Genomic DNA, 23,406 nt, shown 5'->3' on the forward strand with positions numbered 1-23,406 from the left:
TTCTTAGAATCACCTGGAGGACTTACTAAAACATACCTTGCTGTCTTCCCAGTTCCAGATCCAGTAAGTTCAGGGTACAGCCTGGAAATTTGCATTTCTAATATGTTCCCAGGGATACAAGGTAATGCTGCTGGTCCTGGAACTATGCTTTGAGAACCACTACTTTATTTTATTTAAAAAATAACTATTAGAGAAGTTGTAGATTTACAGAGAGATCACCCACATAATAGAGTTCCCATGTACCAAGCCCCAGCTTTAACATTTTGCTTTACTATGGAAACTTTGTTGCAATTGAAGAGAGAATGTTATTGTAACGTACTATTACCTATAGTCCATAGTTTACACTGGGGTTCACTGTTTGTTGTTCTAGCACCACATACACCCCTGAAAATTTCCCCTTTAAACACCTTTCAGACATATAACTTAGTGGTTTTAATTACATTCACAATGCTGTGTTACCATCATCTCTATACATTACTAGAACTTACACACCCCAGATAGAAACTGCACTAATTAAGCATTCATTCCCCATTTCCTGTTCCCACCGCAGCCCTTGGTGATCTGTATTCTAGTTTTTGACTCTATGAGTTGGCTTGTTCTAAGTATCTCATATCAGTGAGATCCCACAAAATTTGTTCTTTTGTGTCTGGCTTATTTCACTTAACATGATGTCTTCAAGGCTCGTTCATGTTGTCATGTGCAATGACGGAGTCAATCTAGCTGGCAGAGACCAGATATACGCCTATGTCATAAAAAGACTAAGTCCCCGCTTCTCAAACTTTAATGTGAATCCCAGCCACCTGGGGATCTTGTTACAGTGCATATTCTGATGCAGTTCCTGGTGTGGCCTGAAATTCCACATTTCTAACAAGCTTCCAGGTGATGCCAAAGCCTGTTCCATAGGTAACACTCAGCCATAAACAAACTCAGAAAGAAGAAACTGGAGTCCAGAGAGGTTAAGAGCCACCGCGAGGAACAAATCCTCCTAGAGGAGGCCTGAAAGCTCAGCAGTCTGAAGGAACTCAGACCCAGGCCATCCTGTACTTGAGTGTGTCTTCCTGAGGATTTAAGTTGAAAAGGGTTAACAGAGCTCTAGTCCAACCCTTCAGTTTTACACATGGGTTAAACCACTTGTCCAACATCATATAATTATTTAGGCTTAGGGCCAGGATTCTAATGGTGGTTTTTATGATCAGGAACATTTTCACGCCTCATAGAAGGAAGGAAACCAGCCTACAAGAGAAGATTTGGGGTCAGGATATAGTGTGAGCAATGGGGTCATTAGGAAAGTTATCATGGTAAATGAAGGATAATAAAACCAACGCAGGCTGAGAGAATGAATTTATATAAAGTCAGATTCAACAAAGTGCAGTAGGAGTAGTATTCTTATATTGATATATCAGTATTCTAGGGGACAGCACATCAAATGGGGTAATTTCCATTAGAATAGGGATATGGTACATAGAAATCAAAAAGTTCATGAATAGGGCTCTCCATTTTTCCATATCAGGTGTGTAATTCAGGTACAGTTCTCAGGCAAAACTGCCTTTAAACTCATTCTTCTCTTTATTACATTAGATCAGAGTCAGGCTTAGAGGACTCAGGGGCTCAGCGTAGGCCTGAGGATTACATTTTAGCCCTCTTACTAAGGTCTTTAATGATTAAGAAGAAGCATCTGTCACCAACAGCTATAAGTCAACTCAACATGAGGAAAATCATGTAGAAAAGCCTACCAAAGCTTCATGTAAATACAGTCAAGAAGATCCCAAAAAGTGCCAGCTCCCACGTGGACCCCTTGAGTGTGATCTTGTGGTTACATTGATCCTGATATTTGCTTTCAACCTCTCCTCCAAATCCTCCCCTTATTTAAAAATGGAAAACTTCAGGGCAAACCAGTCTGGTCTTGGTAAGTATTTAATATAAACAATGAATAAACAAATATGATATAGAGAGTTCTCCAACTCAGGCCCTCCCTAATACAGATGCTGTAACCTTTACTCTGGAGTCCATGTCACCTGCTATGTCTGTTGTCACTCTGAAAACCCTGGAAGGAACATTGCTATCGATGAATGCTTTGGACTTCTCCAAGAAAGGGAGCATGTTCTGGGGCCAACAACACTTGCCTGAGGGGACACGCTTGAAGAGAGAGGGAATGTAGGTGGAAATCCTTTACTTTTATGACAGAAAATGGATAGCATGGGTAAGAAACACAAAAGCACACTGCAACAGAAGAGAGTAAAGGAAGAGGCAGAAGCCCAGAAGAGGCACTTGTGTTTCTGGATGATATCCTCAGAGTCGAAGGATGGAAAGATCCATTTTTGTCTTCAGGAGGCCAATACCTGCCCTCACAAGCTCCCTCAGGAGGGTACCTGTAATGAGGAAGGAGTGAATTAGGAAGCAAGGGACAGCAGTGAGAGGAGATACCATTCTTCCTGTCTCCATCACACCCCCGACTATTTCCCCCCTGTCCTGTCTCTCTCTTTCCTCAATACTGCTGATTTTTCTCTTCCTACTGCCCAGATTCTCCATTAGGCTTCTCTGGCTCAAAAATACTCAGCAGCAATGAGTTAATTAACACCCAGGAGTGAGTGCTCCAAGTCCAGTCTAACATTGAGACGGTAAGAAATAAATTCCACTTGTCCTTCTCACACTTCATGGCCCCCATCCAAGCCCCTCTCCATCTTTATGATGAATGGGGATCTCCATCTTTACTCTCCCCCAATTCTAAAGTTTCACTCTCACATCCATGCTTTTCAAGGAACGAAGTAGCTCAGGGACCCAAAAAGCTCCCTTCCAGGGTTTTCAGAATCCATGGGGATGCTTTCTCTTAGTCACCCTCCCCAGGCCTTGAGGCTCAGTGACTAGGAGGGTGGCTGGATTCCTAAGAGGGAAAGCATAAGGGTCTTAGGACCTACCAGCATGGGTGCGAATCCAGTTCACAGCCTTATTTTCCAGCAGCTCCCACTCACACTTCAGGTCCTGACCATTGGCATTCAGCCAGAGCACAGCCAGGATGGTGGCCCAGCTTGAGGAATCGTAATCCTGTACAATGGAGAGAGAATTCCCTGAAACCTCCAAGTTGGGTCAGAAGCACCTCAGGGCAGATGCAAATGCTTCACTCCCTTCTCACTCACTGCCCCGCAATTGCTGGTAAATGAAATTACCTGGCTTCTCTTCACCTCCATCTACTGCTTGCAAGCATAAGCCACATTTCAAGTACTCAGCAGTCAAGTGTGATTAGTGACTACTGTGTGGGACAACACAGTTTTAGAATATCTGGAATTTATTTAATCACCTTCCATATTTGAAAAATTCAGAATGACACTTGCCTTTAAGATTTTGGGTACCTGTCCCATAGTTAATAATTTCTCAATGATTAGTAAATGTTTTAGCAAGTTACCTGGAAATTCTGGAATGTAATGTTTCCTTATCAGCAACTTCAACTATTTAAAATAATTAAGAGGTCCCTATTAACACTTACCCTCATGTGGCGTCAATTAATTTTGCTGATGCCTAGATCACATTCTTTAGTATGAAGAGGAACAATAACATAAACTCCAAAGAGAGTTCTAGATTTGAATACAGCTTAGTCACACTAATAGGATCTACTTACTTAATTGCTATAAGGGTTAACTATGATAATGAATGTCAATGGCTTGGCACAGTGACTAGCACAGAGTAAGTGCTCAGTAAATATTAGTTCTTGTAACAAAGATTAACAGGGGATATAATTAAAGTGGAAGAGGATTTTTGCTTTCTCTTTGTCATCCATCAACCCTAAACCATCAACTCATAGTGGTTGCTCCCTAAGTCCTGGTTCTTTCTGCTCTAACAGAACTAGAAAAACTTTCAACCTCCAATTATTAGGAAATAGTCTATGACCCCCTAAATTCTCTTTCCTCAAGTGGGTTTTGATTCCTCCAATTCCCATCACTGACCCCACCTCTTAAAAGCATGCACACTCCTTTGTCTCCTTGGAATCCCACCTTGAATGGAAGTGCTGCCAGTAGGTCTTCCACACTCATACCCAGGACCACAGCCAGACCTTCATTCAGATCCCAGGAACCATCTGCCTTTTGGAGGGCAATCAACTGCACAAGATGATTCTCTTCAAAAACTTTGGGTAGAAAAAAAAAGAGAGAGAGGACAGAAAATCATGAATCTACTGCTCCCTTAGCATATGTGAGAAAGGCTGCAGAATTGAGAGCCAAGCAAGAGAGCAGCGCTAAGCCTGTCCTACCAAGATCTCCCTCATTCTTTCCCCTAGTAGATATGCATTTTCTCTGTCATGAAGTAGGTAATCCAAGTGATATACTGACTCCAGCAGAGCTGGACGTCAAAACAAAGCAACAAGGGAAAGATACGGTATACTAGGGACACTGAAGGACTCACAGAATGATGAGGTTAAAAAGGCATATCCAGTCCAGTTTATGTGGATTTTAAAACTTGGGTTATATTTAAAAATTCTAGTCAAATAGAGCTTGAATCCAAATTATTAAAAATTTCAAAAGAAAGCAGATATAAAAGAAGTAGTCTTCCTTAGCAAATAGTCTAGTATCTAATATTAGTGGTATGAAATTTGCTTAAAGATCACATAATTCTCTCAGGAAGTACTTTGTGCTTGACCACTTATCACATGGGATGATGAACTTAGAACAACTAAGAAATTGATAGATAAGAGAAATTATAACTAGAGAAACAGGTTTACCTTAATAGGAAATAACAGCAAAAAACAAACAACAAAAAACTAAGGCTTTGAATTTCAAAAATCTCAATATGAATGTCAGTTGTGTCAACTTACTTGAAGTGCAAAAAATATCTAACCAACGAAAACCTCAGTCTCTTCACTATAAATTAGAGACAAAAATGGCTAATGCATATGAAAGCATGTAAAGTACCGAGAAGAGAGGTTGGCTCCTAAATATCTCTCTACGAATAGTAGCTGCTATCATCAATTCACAAAAACCAGCAGAATAATACCAATGGCAGTTTTTCTTTATACTCTCAAAAGAAATGAGAGGTTTCATAAGTGAGAAGGCTCAGAGCAGAAGTCTTCTGAGTTGCAAGTTACAAGGTAGAAAACCAACAGAAACTAAGAAACTGCTCTATGGACAAGAGTATGAAGCTCCTCATGACAACCCTAGGAGGTGAGGAGGGGTCCAGTTGAGGGAACTCAGGCTCTGAGAAGTGAATTGAATTGCTTGCATTCACAAAGTAAGTGGTAGCACATAGAAGTGAATGTTCCTTATACCTTGAAGTTCTCTCCTTAACTAGCAGCCTAAGAAATGAAAAAAATGAGTAAATCAAGATTAAGAAGCAAAGAGAATTTTTAAACAAGTAACAATTGTACACTACAAACTCTTGCTATAATGATCAGAGATACCAGAATTTGCCTAAATTTAAGCCCATTTTAATAGACAAGGCCCCCATTAGCAGCAAAATGTACTTTGACTCAATTTAGTGTGCATCTAAGAAGCCCAGCTGCTTAGAATACAAGGCAATGACTAAGGAATACCCATTGGTGACCAAGAGAAAGTCATCAGACAGCATCATGAAAATCCACTTTCTAACTCAAGCTGTAAAAGCAGAGCCAGTACAACAGGGGGCTAATAAGGTAACAACAACGTCCTGCAGGGGAAGGGCCCCAGTCTGGAGGCAAACCGTGTGAAGTGAGACAGCAAAGGTAGTTTGTTTAACTAGTTCTCAAACCAGATTCCCCTGGAATCACAGGTTTCAGTGTCTGATACTGTAGACTAAATAAGTTGGGCTGTCCCTGGCAAATCAAGAGCTGGACAAACCTCACCCTCTGTCAGATGGTTTTCAAATGAATTACCTGCTAGGTAGAGAAAGCCACAAGATAGCAGAGTGCTACAGATTCGTTCTTCAGTGGCCATAGGTCAGAAAAGCAAATTGAGGACTCCCTCACCTGTATGGTGAGTTTCCAAGTTGGTCTCATCCATGGAAGTATGAGTCCTTCCCATCTCTGGGGAGGTCTCTTTGGGAGACATGCATTTCTTCTTTTGCCTGACACCAAGAGCACGGGGTTTGCCTAGTCCTATACGTGTGACAGACAAACACTGGTGAGAAAAAGCTATTGGAAAGATGCTCACCTAGAGTGTATAGTTCCCTGTTACTCATCAACCTATAGCGATTATTTGAGTCTTCGCCGCCACTCTTCTGATAAATGTCTGGGTAAAAAGGAGTGTACCTCATGGGCTGTCCTGCAGGCATAAAATAGGTGGATGAGGCTTTTGCATAAACTGAAAGATGCCAAAACAGACATTTGATACTGAAGCACCTTTATTCTCTAGAGTAGGGAATGGGCCCTACTTTAATCTGAGACACATACTCTCCCATCCATATCAGTTTCATCACCACCTATATTGTGTCATTCCTCTTCTCCCATGAACCAACATCCCACATAATGAACTTGCCCTCTGAACCCTTTCTTCTGAGTTCCTTTCTTCTGGAAGCACTGATATACAGTAAACCAGCTTCCCTGTATCTTCCATCTCATCATAGGATTCTTCTTACAACTATCTGTCTTAAATATAATTAGTACTCCAAAGAACTATTCTCCCTAAATCCCTCTCAAATTCTTTTTGCCCAATTTACCACATTCCAAATTCTCAGGACTGGGAGTTGGGGTTAGCAACCTCTTCAATACCTAATCAAACATTCAGAACATTGCTTTCCAACCCTCACTTGGGTTACATCCCACACATCTTCACTGCTGTCATCTTCAGTCTCTGTTATTTCCCATCACGCACTGAAATATCTAAAAGCTCCAGTGTAAATCCTGCCATTGTCTTAAGTGATCTCAAGGCTAAATCTAATCCCATACCTTTCTTTCATTTCCTGGTAAAAGTGGAAGAATGTCACTGGTCCGACTGAAGGCTAATCCCTCCACTACTGTTTGAGAGTTCATTCTCTCTACTTTAACACATCCTTATCAATCAACTCTTATTTTTTCCCAATATTTTCAGCTCTCTCTACTGGTACTTTCCAATTAGTGTTGCAACTTACACGTATCTCTCCCATTCTGATTTTTTTGTTTTTAAAGAGAGAACATGCAAAAACCCATCTCAACTCCACAATCTCCTCTGTAGATATCACCCTCTAGCCTTTCCCCTTTTAAGCCAAAGTACAAAATGCTTTTAAAAGAACTCAATGTTCTCCTTCTTAAACTAGCTCTTATTCTCTTGTTCTCCTTTGAGATAAATGGTATCATCATTCACCCAGTTGTCCAAACCATAAATTGGGGTATCATCCTCGATGACTTCCATCTCCACATTCCATCAGTAACTAAATTGACCACTTGATAATCTGTCACATGTGGTCCTTTCTTTGTATATTCACTGATAGTGCCTTGGTTTAGATTACTTCTTCTTTTCCCCAGTTTAATATAGTAACTTGCTATCTAGTTTCCCTAGAAGTTCTGCTTCTCTTCAAACCATTCTTCCAATTGGCAGAGGGGTGATGCTTATGAAACACAATGTTGATGACATCAAATCCCTATTGAAATTCTTTCAATCTCTCCCCAAATATGGCCCAACCCTTTAGTACAGTTAAGTGTAAAATAGAGATAATGACATTAACTAAATCAGAGTATCATTGTGAAGTGTAATTATCTAAAATATATAAAGTTCTTAGAACAAGGCCTGGTACAAAGTAATAAGTCAACGCAAGTGTTAACTATCATGATCTTCATCAGCCTCATTTACCAACTTCTTGGTCTTTTCTCATGATTCACTTAAGATTGTTGAAGATCTGGTTCATGGGGCTTCTAAAGGAATGTAACATGTCAATAGCCTAACTCAATGACCCTTGACTTCCTTAATTCTCATATTAATTCTGCATTATAAAGGCAAATTAAAACTAAGCACCAGCCAAACTAAAACACCTATATCACTTATATCACTCTTTATTTGTTCTTATATCTGGGTTTTTGCACATGCTGATTCTGATATTTAAAATTCTTTTTTCCCTGCTCCTTGCCAGGATAACCTTTCTAAGCCTTCAAGTTTCAGTATAGCTGTCACCTATTTGGGGAAGAATTCTTTGCTATCCACTCCCCTCCCTAAAGTCTTTGATACTCTCCTACATGCTCTCACATATCCTAGTCTTGCCTATATTGTAGTACTTTTTATACTTCCTCGAAAATCTGTTCCTCTGTTTGCAGTCCTCTCCCTTCCTCTTCCACCCTCAGATTATAATCTTCTTGGGGACAGGAACTGTATTTTTTTCACCATGCTTCTCCAATGATAAGAACAATAACTCATATATAATTGGTGCTAATGTAGTTAAATGTGTAATGAAATGAACATTGCATGAATGATAATGGGACTCTCCTGAAGCCTGCCCCCAGAAGTACCATTATCTATTTCCTCTAGAATCTTGTCTAGAGAATTTCCTCTCTTGACCACAAACCTCAAGACCTTAATCTTATATATTATTAAGCCCGCTTGGCTTATGCCTGAGACTGTCCTGGCCATCTGTACCATTCTCTACCACTCCCAGGTTCTTCAAAGGCAACTGCGTGAACCTTAACTATCTGCATCAGAAGGGTATATCAGATTCAGACTCAACATTTGGCTAGTCAGTGTTAATATTCGCTTTCTACATTTTAATGTTTTCTTGTCTCTTCCTTGTATTAATTTAAATCTTCTGCGAGTGGGATATAATCTAGCTCCCCAGGACAGAACATTTTATTAATACCAGCAGAAATCTTAGATGTGGAAGAGCAAGGGAGAAAAAAACAACTTAAAGACCTTTTATAACCTTTTCCTTTAAATAATGTGCTTCACAATCCATGCTACATGAGTCTGAATGGCACAAAACTCACCACTTCCATAAAATCTTGGCATTACACTGGCAGAACCCAACAGAATTGGCCTTGGAATGTCCCTACGGGCCAGGGGCCCCTGAACTGGCTTGTTGAGGTTCTTGTTGATGGCAATGAAAGCTGTGTGTGAACTTATGACTCCACACTCAGTGCTGATCTTCAGTACTTCTTTTTTGTCATTTGCTGGAGTCTCCCTGAAACCCATGTCCTTGACTTGGAGCAAGGATTTGGCAGCAAGGCGGTGAATGGTGAAGCTGAAATTAAAAAAAAAATCCTGTGACTTATGGAAAAATACCCATGTGCCATTCACTCCAAGTTCCTCAAAAGTTAAGGATGGCAGAAGGGGAAAAAAAGCCAGAGAAGGGGAGAGAGAAGAATTGGGTGGGTTAGAAGGAGGTGTGACCGTGGGGAAACAAATGAGCCCAGAATTAAGAAAAAGAAACCAAGCTACTAGGATGGCAGAGGGTCAAAAAAGAAAGAAAATGGCAAAGGGAAACTGTAAATTCTTACTTGGCATCATGCTTGGGATGTAAATAAAATGTCACCTTATTCTCATAACTCTTGCCCTGGAGTGTATATCTGAGACATACTTGTCCTGTCATCTCTTCAGGCTATGAATTAAGGAAGAGTAGAAGTGACAGAAGGGAGAGGTCTCCAAGAGAAGCATCAGACTGAAACAGCTCCCCAGCTCCACCCATTAAAATTTCTAGCTAGGTATCCAATAGCCCAGGAAATCAGAGATCTGAAATGATGGGAATGGGGACAAGCTGGCTTTTCCTGGAAAGTATGATCCCTTGATGAGATCCAAATCTCCTTATCAAATCTACTTGTATTGTCTGGGGTAGCGTCTGTGGGCAGTAGTTACTCTGACTAGAGAGACAAACCTGGTTGGGAACTCACCGGCATTCTCCCAGTCAACTGAGCATAGATGATTAACCGCTGACCCTTAAAGATGACAGTCTGTTGTGGGGAAAGCATTTTAGCAGACAGACCTGGAGGCAAAGCCCAGCTCAAAGACACATTCTCCACCACAGGCTGCAGAGAACGCTTCAGGGCCAAAAGAGCCTGACAGGGAGAATGGACAGAATAACCACATAAACAATAATAGCAAAGATAACTGCTATTAATTGACTTTTTTTATGAACCAGGTGCTAAGTGACACCATATATATAATGCTTAACTCTTAGCACTAATCTAGAAGATATCATCATTATTCTTACTTTATGTATGAGAATACTAAGGCCTAATGATTTACTGACATAAATGTGAATGGAGGAAATGTCTGAGACCCCTGGAGAAGTAGGGAACAATTAAGAAATGCATTAACTAGGAAGAGGAACTTAGAAACATAACCAGAGGTGGAAGGGGCTTTCCCCTTGTGCTTACTGATCAAATGGTACATCGATTTGCCACCTCTTCCAATCTATTGGAACCTATTACAATTGTTCCTTCTCTTTTTCTCCATATCATTGGCATGGAATATAGGATATGGCACTAAAAGGGGTCCTAAATCTCAGCCCTAGAAGCTCAGTTGTGACATTCAATCCTCTTAGATTTTCTGTCTCTGGTCTAAAACACAAAGCCCCCTATGTCTCTTAGCTCTTCATCTCTGGATTCCCACTTACTAGGACCAGATACCATTTCTCCACAAACCACACCAGGCCCTTTCACATAAGGGCAACAATAACTTCACTAGGCATAGGGTCTAAGATCGTAGAGATAGACAAAAATAAAACTTGGAGGCACTCTGCTGCTCGTGTCCTTGCCACCCTCCCCACAGACTATCTGGACAGACGCCCCTGGACACAGCCTGTCCCTCACCTTGGTCTGCATCCTGCTCCTACTATTGATAAATTCTGAAGTGCCCCCGGCGACCCGAGCAATGCCTTTTATCAGGCTGGTGGAGGCACCTTCTCCAATCCCAAATGAGAAACATCTGCAATCGTTAAAAAGAGGTTAGAGGTTAGAGATAGGCACTGAAGAGTGAAGTTATAAAAGTAACACGTAACGTTCAAAAATGCATAACACTCCAAAATACATGAACAGGTAGTCTACTTTCTTGACCAAAGGTGTAATAACTACCATTTACTGAGCAGCTCCTACCTTCCAGGAACTATGCTAACCACCTTAATGATCTAATTTATCACAAGACTCCTAAAAGACTATAAAATGGCATTTGTAAAACTCATTTTACAAATGCCATTTTATAAACAAAGGGAAGCCTGGAGAACTGAAACAATCTGTCCAACATCACACACCTAGTCACAGCAAGCGTGTGAGCACAGGTCTGTCTGAATACAAGACCCTCGTGGAAAACCACTGTACTATACTCATTCTAGAAGCAAGAAAAAAAGAAATAAGAATAGGACTGTATCCTCATCAGTGATTTCAATAACCAGTTGAAAGAAAGGGCTAATGAGAAAACAGGAAAGTCAGGAAAAGATAGAAACTATAATCAGAGCTTGTTTATTAGCACTAATCTGGCACCATTATCTGTCCTGGCAAAGACATTTCTTAGGTGGGAAAGGATGCCTCCTGCTCTTCTACCTGAAGAGCTCTTCTCTCCTTGCCCAGGACTGTGGGTGTCAAATAGTTTTTTTTTTTTTTAAAGCATTATTGTGGTAACATATCTATAATTCAAATGTTCCCATTTTAACCAATTTCAAGTGTACAATTCAGTGGCATTAATTACATTTGCAATAGCTTTTTGATCACAAGTTGGCTTCTCAAATAGGACTGTATAAAAACAGAGAATGTGTTGTAAAACTAACACCAGCATTTTCAGAGTGTGTTACAGGGAAATCTATACTTTCTCACTGCTAATTAATATGCTAAAATTCTGGCCAATGCATCAGCCTCTTTAGATTTGGTGGGTTTGAGTCACCTACCCAAGTCTAGTGATATCTGCATTAGGATTGACGCTTTAAACTTGTAGGGCTAAAGACCAGACTTTCAACTACAGTAACTGAACTGCCATTAATGCTTACTAAAGACCCCAGTCTGCCAGCAACTTGATACCACTATCTTTAAATTTCCAACAATATCCCAGAATTATAGCCTATGTTCTTTATAGCTTACAAAGGGCATTTTTTTGCACATTTATAAATGTTTTATGTATAAAGACAAAATGAAACAATATTTATTAATTAACTAACTATATGCTTTGCACTCACTTAAATACTTCCTGTGGATGCTGATAATAAAGATAAGAAAGACAATAACAACAAAAATTTATATAGCATTTATGTTGCATCAAGCATATTTCCTAATGCTTTATGTAGATATGCTCTTTCAACCTCACAGTAAATCCATAAGGTAAGTACTACTATGACATCCATTTTCAAATGAGAACTCGAGGTTTAGAGAGTTCAGGTGGTTTACTGAAATAGTCAGCAAGCATAAGAACTGGGACTTAAATGTATGCCTTCTTACTTAAAACAGAAAACCCTAGGGGATTTTTGTTCACAGCAGCGGTAGAGTAAATTATTCCAAATCAGTTGAGAACTAGAAAAGCTGTACACAATCTTCTAATAGTCTGTTTAAAATTAGCAAGGGGCTACCAAGATAATAAGAATCTGTGGCTTAAGACCTGGAAAAGGAGGGAAGCTAAGAGAGGTAAGGCTGGCATTTGGTGTCCCTTTTCCCCTTGAAGCAAGTGCCAAGTACAAAACAGATGACTGAATATGGAAAATTCTTAAATTTAGTGGTTTTGTTGTGGTTATTTAGCAGAAGGTCTTTGTCTTAGAAAATAAATGCGTATGTATCGTTATATGAAGGGTTATGATAGCTGTGGCTTGCTCTCAAAAGTTTCAGACAAAACAAAAAGAGATGAAGTAATAGTTATAAAATCAACTGGTAGACCTGGGTGAAGACTACTTGAGTATTAATTGTTATATTCTTGAAACTTCTCTATAGGTTTAAAATTTTAAAATAAAATCCTTGGAACAAACATTATTTAAGGAAACTAATAAAGACCTAAATAAATGGAAAGTATACCACATAAATAGATCGGATTCTTCAATACAGTAAATACTGAATTCTCCCAAAATTAATCTATAAAGTCAATGCAATTCTAATCAAAATCTCAACAGGATTTTGTTGATAAAAACTGACAAGTTATTTCTGAAATACAAATACCAAGAACCAAGAACAACTAAGGCAATCTTGCAAAAGAATAAAGTTGAAGACTTACGCTATTGGAAATCAAGATTTATCATCAAGCTACACTAATTTAGATGGTATTGTACTGGCAGAAGTCTAGATAAAGAAACCAATGAAATGGACAGAAGACCCAGAAACAATCTACACAAGTACAGATGCTTATTTGTGACAAAGGTGATGCTGCACATTACTGAAGAAAGAACAAAGTTATCAATAACTGGCACTGGATCAATTTGATATTCACAAGGAAAAAAATAACTGAAACCTGACCCTTACCACAAATGATGCACAAAAATCAATTTGAAATACACTGTATATCACAATGTAAAAGAAAAAAATAACAAAACTTTTAGAACATAACAAAAGAAGCTATCTTCATGACCTTGTGTAGGGAAAGGTTTGTTTGCAAAATATAAAAAAAACACTGACAATAAAGGAAAAGATTTTCCGACTAAATTAAAATTAAGCATTTTAATGGTACAAAAGGTACCATTTTTGAAGGTAACAAGGCATTCATAGAGTAGGAAAATATATTTCTAACACATATAGTCAACAAAGTGCTTATATCCAGACCATAGAATGAATTACAGATCAGTAAGAAAAAAAATCAGTCTAACAGAAAAAAAATATATAGGAAAGAGACTGAAAGGTGTATTACAAAAGAGGACCTCCAAATTGCCAGTAAATATCAAAAGATGATCAACTTCATTAGGATTCAGGAAAATACAGATTAAAACCATGAGATACTACTACATAACCACGAGATTGATTACAATTTTAAAAGACAAATAATACCAAGTTTTGCATAAGAAATGAGGCAACTGGAACCCTCAGAAATGCTGATATGAATTAAATTAGTGCAATAACTTGGAAAACTAACATCCCCCCAAATTCCACAACTACCAATTATTTCAACATAAAATAAATTTATATATATGCCAAAAATACATGTATAAGACTGTTCATAGGAGCATTATTCTTAACAGCCAAACCAAATGTACAACAGAGTGGATAAATTATCATACAGCCCTGTAATGGAATACTATACAACAATGAAGACTGACAATGCCCACATGCAAATATGTATGATTCTGAAGATATTATCAAAGGAAAGAAAATATGCAGAAAAAAGTACTCTATAATTCATTTATTTAAGTTCAAAAATAAGCAAAAATATACAGGAAGTCAAAGCAGGGAAGAGAAAGAAGTGGGTGATGATTGGAAAGGGGCATGCTGGAAAGAGTCAGAGATGGAGGGATGTTAGTAATACTCTATTTCTTGAAGTGTATGGTGGTTTCAAATGTGTGTTCATTGCGTGATAATTCCTTGAACTGTATACTTATGGTTTGCTTAGTTCTGATTTGTTTTACTTTGATTAAAATATTTGTAGTAAAAAAATAAATATATTTAAGTACTTACTATTCAATTTTTGTTTCCCTTGTGGTTTAGAGAGTATAAAAGAACAATGATTTTGCATTGTGTTGTTGATGTTATCTAGAAAATTGCTTTTATATTTTAGTAGTGAGAAAAAAATGGTATAAAAATTTGTCAGCTAGTAAAAAATAAAAATTCTTGAATCATTGTATCCTCTGCAAAGAATGTCAACACTGGAATAAAGAATGCAAGTGGCATCAGATCTCTCTCTTGGGTCCAGTCACCCGGAAAAGATTCTCTTCATACCTGTGCCTGTCTCTGTTGTTCCTCACTTCTTTAATGACTGTAAATGTATCAGTAACTTCGCCATCTGTGAAGACAAAGAGCTACGGGAAGAAAGAAGACGTTCATCAAGAGTTTGTCAAGTTCGTTTTTAAGAAGCCAGGGTTTGCTCTCAAAAGACACCCAACTAACTCGTTCCAGGGGCTTTGATGCCTCTCCCGACAGGCAGCAATGCCCCTAATGTGCCACTGTCACTTGGACCGTGTTCTACATGTTCTGTCCGGAACCATCCTTCCTTTAAACTTACTCTGAGTCTCCTATGGCACCAGGAAGTAGAATTCCATTAAATACCTCTCATCCTTTTTCTTTACTATCTGACAGAAGATTCTCTGAAGTAAATACCATGTCTTAATATTCTTGCATTGAAGTCCAGGGCCACAGATTCTTATGCAGAGATCTGTCTCCTTCTATATTTCTGTTCCAGTTCTTACCTGCAGAGGGTGGCCTGAGATGGAGGGTCCATTGAAAATGGTATGGAGCGGGGTCAAGATTTCAGTGCCCCCTAGGTTTGCCTGCATAACCTTCACTTTTCTCAAGGCTTCCTCCATCGTATGTTGCGTGTATCTCACACTGTCCCTGAGAAAAGCACACACATCCAATTACATGATGGCTCCTCAATTCTACCATTCCGAGTAGTAAGCTGCATTTCTGCAAATATTTTTATTGTAAACAACCTTATCTGAATTCCCCAATGCCAAAGTCAAGTCTGCAGTCAACCCTTGAACAATCTAGTCCCTGTCTTAAAATTATTTTCTTGGACTCTCTATGGCCTTTCTAGAAACTCACTGAAAGAATGCTTCATAGGTAGATCCAAATCCAAAGACGTTGAAATAACAGCCTAAAGGCAAACTCTTCAGCAGCAAGACCAGCGTTTCCTAAAGTTGAGAGATTATGAGGAGACAGAATGAGAGAAGATTCTCTTGCACATACAGACACTATCAAATCAAACTTTTGATGGTACAGACCTTGACCTTCCTCCTTTGTGCCTTGGGGCCCGCATATTCCAAGGCCAACCTGAGACTGACTACGTTAAGTGTAGCTCAGATGGGGCACAGCCCACAGCTTCTGATAGACACTAACTTAACCCCTGAGATCCATTCATAACTTGAGTATGTTACCCGGAAGAAGGAAGTTAGTTGTACCTTGGCAACATCCATGCGTGACCGGCCTTTTTCCCGTTTACTCATGGCACACTGCATACTTCCTGACCGGTCCATGAGGAAGATAAATTCTCCATTGGTAATTGGTGGCTGGGCTTCCGGGATATTGGGATAGAAACTCACCATCGCAGATGGATCTCCCATCAAGGACTCTACTCAGAAATGATAATGACATTATAAGACAAAAATAATTCAAAAATCCTAAAGGCCCTCAAGAATCAATAGTATTGATTGATAGAATCAATAGTATTGATAGAGTTGAATGGGGAGCTAAGAAAGAGCTCAAATCTAAAACACTGTTTAATCCTTACACCAAATCTGTAAGTATATACTATAGTATATATACTATATACTATATATAATATCCACTATTATTCTTTAGACCTGACTCAAATTATTTTCACCTCCATGAGTCTCAGCTTCCTCGTTTGTAACAGAAAGTATTTCAAATCCAAGCAGTTCTGCTTCACAGCTTCAGTTTTCTCATCTGTTAAATCAAGGGTTTAACAGATCAAGCGATCTCATGCACATAAAGAACTCAGTCTAGGGCTTGAAGGAGGTGAAAGTCTCAATAATAATTTTTTAAAATGATTAATAAAATTTAATTTGTATAACATTATTATATTAAAATATAATTTTAATTTTTAAAAATTAAACATCAGGTTCTTAATACAATAAGTACTTTCCAAGTTTTTAAAAAAATAATATTTTGCCTTTCATCATGGAGTGGTAGACTTCATTTGGCAGAAGCATATATGGTTTTAGTGTGCGAAGCTGTTGCTTAGAGCCATCAGTTGCTTCTCTGTGCAAATGGGTATGGCAAGTCATTGCAACTGAACAGATCTTCTAGGAAACTAGACCTGTGTGGCCTCTCTTAGAGGCAATGCCAGAAGGGATTCACAAGATGCTGTAAAGGCTGCCCCTGCTGATCCTCTTTGGTCATGAAGAATAAAAGAGAAAAATCTGCATGGGGCCCTTCATGGAAGCAGAGTTGGTTATGGCAAACCTGTGGTAGAAACTGGAAGTCCCTCTAACAACCTGAGCATGGGTCCCTTGCCCTGAGGAAAGAGCATTGAACATGTGAGGGCAAACCTAAGAGTTCCAATTTGGGAGCTGAAATATGAAGATAATTTGACCAAATATTAAGAGGGAGCGAGCTGGCCTCCTATCAAAGACCAACTATAGGGAACTGTCTTTGCAGCAGTTGTAGTTATAGACAAGCCTAACCCAAGCCATGTAACTTTGAACATGACTGACACAAAGGTGCTTCCATTTCACCAATGCAGACAATACTCTGGAAGTGGCAGTATTCCTCAAGCATGTATCACAGGCTCTGCAATCCGGTCACATCAAAGCCCAGCAAGGCCAGAAGATAGCAATAGGCTGACATGGGTCATACGAGTTATAGTGACAAGAAAAAGTATATATGTATTAAGGAAGACTCAGAAAATAAAGGAAATACTTTTAAAAAAATTAAACTTAGTTTTGATCTAATAACAATTACTGCTTGCACACTTCCTGTGTTTTGAAGTCTTTCTTTTCTCCCAATGGCTAGGTTATTTTATAGTAGTAACCAGTTTGTGTAATTTAGTTTTCTTTTACTTAACACTCTCTCGAAGGCTTTCTTCCATATTATTTTTGAACATACATTATTTAATAACTTATGCATAAGTATAGCTAACATAGTGAATTTTGCCACTGTAAGGCATTTTGATTATTTTCTAATCCTTGATAACAAGAAATGGTATGTGGTACGGAACATCTTCATAGATATTTTTCTATATATTTAGGTTTCTTTCCTTAGGTAAGATTCCCAAAATTGGAATTACCAACACAAACATTTCTACTTGACATACAGAGCCACATTTCTTCTCAGAAGGATATCAAATTATTTTTCCTCAAGCAATCTATTATAGTGCCAAACTCACCATTTAAAATATGAGCAAAATCACATTGAAAATCGTTGACAATTTGATTTTCCCATTTCTGTCAAGACTAATCATTGTTGCATATACTTGTAAATTGTGTATCCTCTCATGACTTCTTTGCTTATATCCTTTTCCCAGTTATCCACTGATGCACTTAAATTTGCTTCTACTTTATAACCACATGTTGTTCATTAAACCTAACCATTTCTGCAAGCCCTAGTGTAAGTGATTTCAATGTTTCACACTGATATGCTTTCTCTACTTCTACATGGGGGAAAGAAAAGTAATTTGAAGAGAAACCTTGGAATTACCTCCCAGATGACTACCAGAGGGGAAGTTGAGTACCTGGTCTCGTTTTTGGTTTCCCCATCTCCACGGCCACACTGGGCATGTGCACTTCACAATAGTAGATCAGGAGCTCCACATCACAATCAAACTTGTGCCCATCAGCCAGGGAAACCTGAGCAAAGGACACAGGTTAGAACCTTCCCTGTTTGCTGCCTTAACTGAAGTCAGAACAGAGGGCAACAGGCCTCTTCCATGAGTAAGCGTGGTCAGAAGCAGGAGTTAAAATGGAGAGAAGGCTCTGGACATTAAGCGGGGATAAACAGGGTGCAGTATGACTTCTTCTGAGTCAAAAGGAAAAATTAAAGAACAATTGGGAAAGGATGGGAAGGTGGCACCAGCAGTAACAGTGTTCTCTTTTTTAATCACCTTAGCATCAGTCTTCTTATCTCCAAGGTACTCAAGAGGACTCAAGGAGCAGTTGGATTGCACCTTCTCGATGCCGTGCTGGGAACTGATGGTGGCAACCATGCTTAGTGTGTAGGGCAAGTCTTTCAAAGGAACTACAGGAGTCTTCATGTGAAGGCAACTTCTCCGAGATCGTCCTGAAAGAAGTCACCTTAGTTCTAGTTTCCCTTCCCAAATTTATAGCACCCCCACAAGCTCAAGCAGATTGCCCCAATTATAATTCACCCATTATTAGTATTCCAAGGGGGAGATTCCTCACCAAAGAGGCTATACCGAGGATTCAGGATAGCAGGGAGTATGTAGCGCAGGGCCCCGTCTGCTTGCAGGGGCAGCTCCTGCACGTAGTGCAGGGTGAGTGCCACCTTGGACCCTGGGTAGAGGTTTCCCACATTGCAACAGAAGACATCCCTGGAGCTGATGTCCTCCTCCAGTAGGAAGGCCTGGTGGCCCTGGGAAATGGCATCCTCATAGTCAGTATGAGCCTAAAGAGAACAGAGAAAGGGACAAGAAGGAAAGGTGACATCAAAGCTAATGGGTGATGAAGAGATGAGCAGTGCAGGAAAGAAAGACTGGTGGGAGGGACTGGAATTGTTCTTGGCAAGGTCACAGCTATACTCTGAGTACCTCTGAATGAGTTCCTTCCTGAAATTGTTTTAGGAAACTAGCAGCTAGAAAGGAATGGAAGAACTTTTAACATCAGCATTTTCAGTGAAGTTTCCTTTGACAGTGGTCCTGATGAGTATGCGGTAAGGAAACAAGCCAGGAGGAGGTACCTTCATCTTATCCTGTAATTCAGCCACAATTTTCTTCCCATCCACCAAGGCTTCAAAGTTATAGACAGCTGAGTCCTCATCCATCGGAAACACAAAGAAGGCCTCCACAGGAACTTTACCCTCATTCTCGTAGTTTAAAGTTGCAGACACACCGGCCACAAACTCACAGATGGACAAGTTCACAGAGATGCTCTTCAGTGGCACTAGGGATAGACCAGAGTTCAAGAGTCCAACAAATCTTAACAGAATGCTTCCTGCATGCCATGCATTGTGCTAGGTGCCAGAGCTACACTGGCAGGTGTAACCCCATAACCAGGCTTACCTGGTTCCTGTAGGCCGGTAAGCAGGCCACAAGGATGCACCATGGCGGCACAGGGTTTCTGTGAAAAGACACATCAAGAACACAGTGACGTTTTGGGTGATAACTACTCAAACACCCTTTTCTTCTGCGTTTCTCTCTGGCATTAAGAATAGATTCAGGGAGTTAATGTTGGAGCTAGGAAGGAGATGGAAATCTGGAAAGAAGAAGACAAAGATTCTGATAGTAGGGGTAAGGTTTCCTCTAAACGCCAGCTCACATAGGGAAGCTGCAATATTCTGAAGTACTCACTAAGCAAGACAACTCTGAGACACCCTAAAGCTGGTTGAAATACTGGATCAACTTTTTGCAAAGGGAAATTTAATATACTACTCCTTAAGTGTATTGCATACTACACCTCGCTGAAACATGGGATTCTCTTTCCAACATGATAGCCACAAGATCTATGCTTCCCACTGATTTAAAATATATGTAGTCCCTACAACAGTGCCCGGCCCTTAGAAGGCAATTAATCAGTGATGACAACCCTGAGTATGGTTCTCGTTATTGTCATTAATGTTAAATAAAACTCTGCTGCTATTCACTTTGGATCAGGTTATTCAGAAATCTGTGGATCTGCATGATCTACAATGAACCCCTGCAACTTTAGATTGTTGTGGTTTTTCATGTGGGGTTCATAATTGAAACCACTGCTTGATTTCTTTGCCCAAGATATTCTGATATATACAAATATCATATATGCAACAGGTGCTGTATTTTAAAGTAGACCCTTCTAAACACAGCTTACAAATATTATTATAGGCTAGACACCATTTTATGGGATCTGGTAATAAACAAAGAGATAAAGTCTCCACATCTAGCTTATGTATTACATTGATTCTTTTACCCAGAGAGTCAACAGGTGAATCTGGGCTGAGTCTTTGGCCTTAGGGCCTTACGGACTCCTGGAATCCGGTCTCTGGCCATTCTGAACCAGATCCTTTGACGCTGGTCCCTTCCTGCCCTGTCAAAGTGTGACCTAAGCTGCCATCTCCAGCACCAACCAGTGAAAATATGCCTTAAGAGCCAAAATGGAACTGCTTTGTGTGTAGAGAAGGCTGAAGACAAATTAAGCCAAGTTGCTTGTTCATATGCGCAGAAACAAGGAGAATCCCAACCCACAGGACGGAATTTAGGGGCCAGTGCTCCCTTAGGGATCTTGGGAAAGGCAATTGCCTGGAAAGATCCTCACCTCAAGGATTCTGAAGGCTTACACATGCACTATTTCTAAGCCCTCAGTACTCATCCACTATGTAATACATCACTTTTACCCCATTCCTGGAAATTTCCACCTCCATTACTCAACTGATAACAGTATTTCCTATACACTATGCCCCACTCCCACAAATCAGTACCATAAAATCAGACTTTTCACCCATCTGCTTTTATGTTGAGCAGTTCGATATGAATTGAGTGTGGTAAATTGGCTCATAATTTGACAGAAACAGAGGGCAGATGCGGTTGTGGAGGGAGGAGAGGATGGTTAGGAGAAGGGCTTCCATGCAGATTCCTTGACTGGGGTAAGTCCTCTGGGAAATTAAGCTGGGCCTGTTTTCTCATAACACCAGAAGGAAGTGGAGTAAGGCAGAGACTCACACAAGGCAAAACAGCTGGGAGAGTTGTGTTAGGCAGCCAAAGCCCTCAGGCTTTGCCTGACGCACCAAAGTGGGTGCCAGAGGAATAGAAAGAAGCAAGCAGGCGTCTCCTACAAAGAAACTATCTTATTTCCTGATTCTTATTCATATTCTGGGATCCCCCAAATCAATTCTCTTATTGAGAGAAATTTGCTATAGTGCACTCCTCTGCTTCCACCCTTCCCTCTAAAAACTGCTCTGCCAGAATTGGTTTTCTCAGGATGGCATTTCAGAAATGCACCTACGACAGGAATGCAAAGAGGAGCCACATGAGCTGACCAGGGTCATAGACCTGAATCTGAGGCAGCTGGAGAGAAAAGACGCCATCTCGCAGAGCCAGACCCTGCAGAGGACAATAAATTGGAGAGAAAGCTGGCCCAGCGGGGCGGCAGCGGCCACACCCTCCCGCCCAGGGCAGCCCGAGAGCAGGGAACCCGGATCCAGCCAAGGAGACGCTGGAGATTGGATGCGGAGAGGGACTACACAGAAACGGAGAGTGATTTCATCGTTAATATTCCCAATCTAAGATTTCACTTTTCAGGCACGCTATATAGAAGGGCTTAGGGACTGTGATCCAACCGGGGGAGTTGGGGGAGTGGGATTTGAAGCTGCATTTCCACAAGACAAAATTATATAAAATTAAGAAAAAGCCAATTGTCCACATCAAAAAAAAAAAGAAAGAAAGAAAGAAAAGAAAGAGGGGGGGAGGAAAAGAAGGAAAGGAGAAAATGGTTAAATACCCCCTCCAAACCCCACAAGATTTCCCTAAAGTGCCAAATCTGCAGAAACTCTCCAGGGATCATACAGTAGGAATAAATTCCCCATCCCTTGGCTTACAGCTAAAACAAGCCCCAAGAGATTTGGGGCCAGGGGAAAGGGGAGGCAGAAGGGCGAATCTCCGTGGCAGGAGGTGGGATCCAGCCCTGGTGCAGGCAGCCTGGTCCCTTACCTTCTCCAGCAGCCGGGATTCGCTTGGAGTCAGGGAAGAAAGAAAACAACCGCAGACAAAATTTCCAGGAAGGCACGCCCCCTTTTAGGCACCGACAATAAATAAAGAACCACATGACTAAGGGATCGACGGAAAATTCTTAGCCATTCACTTTTCTATATATCAAGGGAAATCTCTTAAAACTTGGAACATTTGCTTTCTCCCTTTGCGAGGTTTCTGCTAAGGAGCAATGAAAGGATGGACAAAGGGAAGAGAATTTTGTTTGTTTTGTTCTCAAATGAAGTGATGCACCAGTAACAGTAACAAATCAACAATGACATCAAAACTGCATATTTCTGTAAACAGAGCTTACTAAGCTGTTCACCAAGCATTGCTAATATAAACTTTATAGGCATTATACCACTGAATTTTACTTTCCAATTCAAGTCATTTGTACCAAGATTTTATCCTCCCCACAGCATAGGGTTGGAGGGTGGAGGGTGGGTGGTGGGTGGGGAAATGGGAGAGATGAAGAATCCAACCCAGGCAGTGCGCACACGTCTGCATTAATGAGAGAATATCAAGTCACTGAGGGCCAAATCTCCCAGTCAGGTGTCACTAGTGGGCATTTCATTACGGTCATAAAATCAAAACTACGGCATGACAGTCTAATCAACTAAGAATATCTGGCTCATGTTCCTAGCTTAGAGAGGTGGAAGTGGCAAGATTCCTATGCTTTCTCTATTTCAAAAGGAACCTATTAAATCTGAGGCTTAAAGAAAAAGGCATATCACCGTTGCGTGTCTGTGTAGAGTGCATACGTAACGTGGTATCAAAGGCTCAGGCTTGATCTTGGTCGCTGTGACATGTTTGCTATGACACATTTACTCTCCCTGAGTTTCTTCTCTTATCTACAGATAAGAGGATGGGAATGATGACATACTTACCTCCCTGGGTCGCTGTAAAAATCCCGTGGATCATCGTGGATGTGAAAGAACTTTCTACTATATAAAAAAACACAAATTATATTCTATCAGGGCCATGTCTTTTATATACATTGGCCTAAATGTGAAATTGTGAGAAGGAATGATCCTTTACTCTGGGCAGAAATCATGACTATTTTTGTTTCTCTTGGATGCATCTTCTTTCT

At 40.1% G+C, this 23,406-nt stretch overlaps 1 protein-coding gene across 3 annotated transcripts; it reads right to left on the reverse strand.

Annotated features, from left to right (window-relative positions):
• Window positions 1-1,329: 1,329 nt before the first annotated feature.
• LOC143644084 (von Willebrand factor A domain-containing protein 5A-like) lies at window positions 1,330-22,351 on the reverse strand. Of its 3 annotated transcripts, none has more exons than XM_077112602.1 (18): window positions 22,278-22,351; window positions 19,659-19,716; window positions 19,337-19,539; window positions 18,823-19,045; window positions 18,525-18,700; window positions 18,156-18,270; window positions 15,865-16,034; window positions 15,509-15,597; window positions 15,154-15,298; window positions 14,687-14,766; window positions 10,667-10,781; window positions 9,746-9,910; window positions 9,356-9,456; window positions 8,846-9,099; window positions 6,111-6,221; window positions 3,987-4,117; window positions 2,916-3,042; window positions 1,330-2,369 (listed from the first exon to the last, which is right to left on the reverse strand). In XM_077112602.1, the coding sequence occupies exons 2-18, from the start codon at window positions 19,699-19,701 to the stop codon at window positions 2,290-2,292; spliced, it is 2,328 nt and encodes a 775-aa protein (XP_076968717.1). In that variant the 5' UTR covers window positions 19,702-19,716; window positions 22,278-22,351; the 3' UTR covers window positions 1,330-2,289. The 3 variants fall into 3 exon arrangements, with proteins under 3 accessions (XP_076968717.1, XP_076968718.1, XP_076968716.1); XM_077112603.1 differs by lacking the exon at window positions 6,111-6,221 and adding an exon at window positions 5,927-6,055 and having other exon boundaries at window positions 22,278-22,333; XM_077112601.1 differs by lacking the exons at window positions 6,111-6,221; window positions 22,278-22,351 and adding exons at window positions 5,927-6,055; window positions 22,166-22,271.
• Between the last annotated feature and the right edge of the window lie 1,055 nt (window positions 22,352-23,406).

The sequence above is a fragment of the Tamandua tetradactyla genome, chromosome 8 (genome assembly GCF_023851605.1).
Source record: "Tamandua tetradactyla isolate mTamTet1 chromosome 8, mTamTet1.pri, whole genome shotgun sequence".
Lineage (NCBI taxonomy): Eukaryota > Metazoa > Chordata > Mammalia > Pilosa > Myrmecophagidae > Tamandua > Tamandua tetradactyla.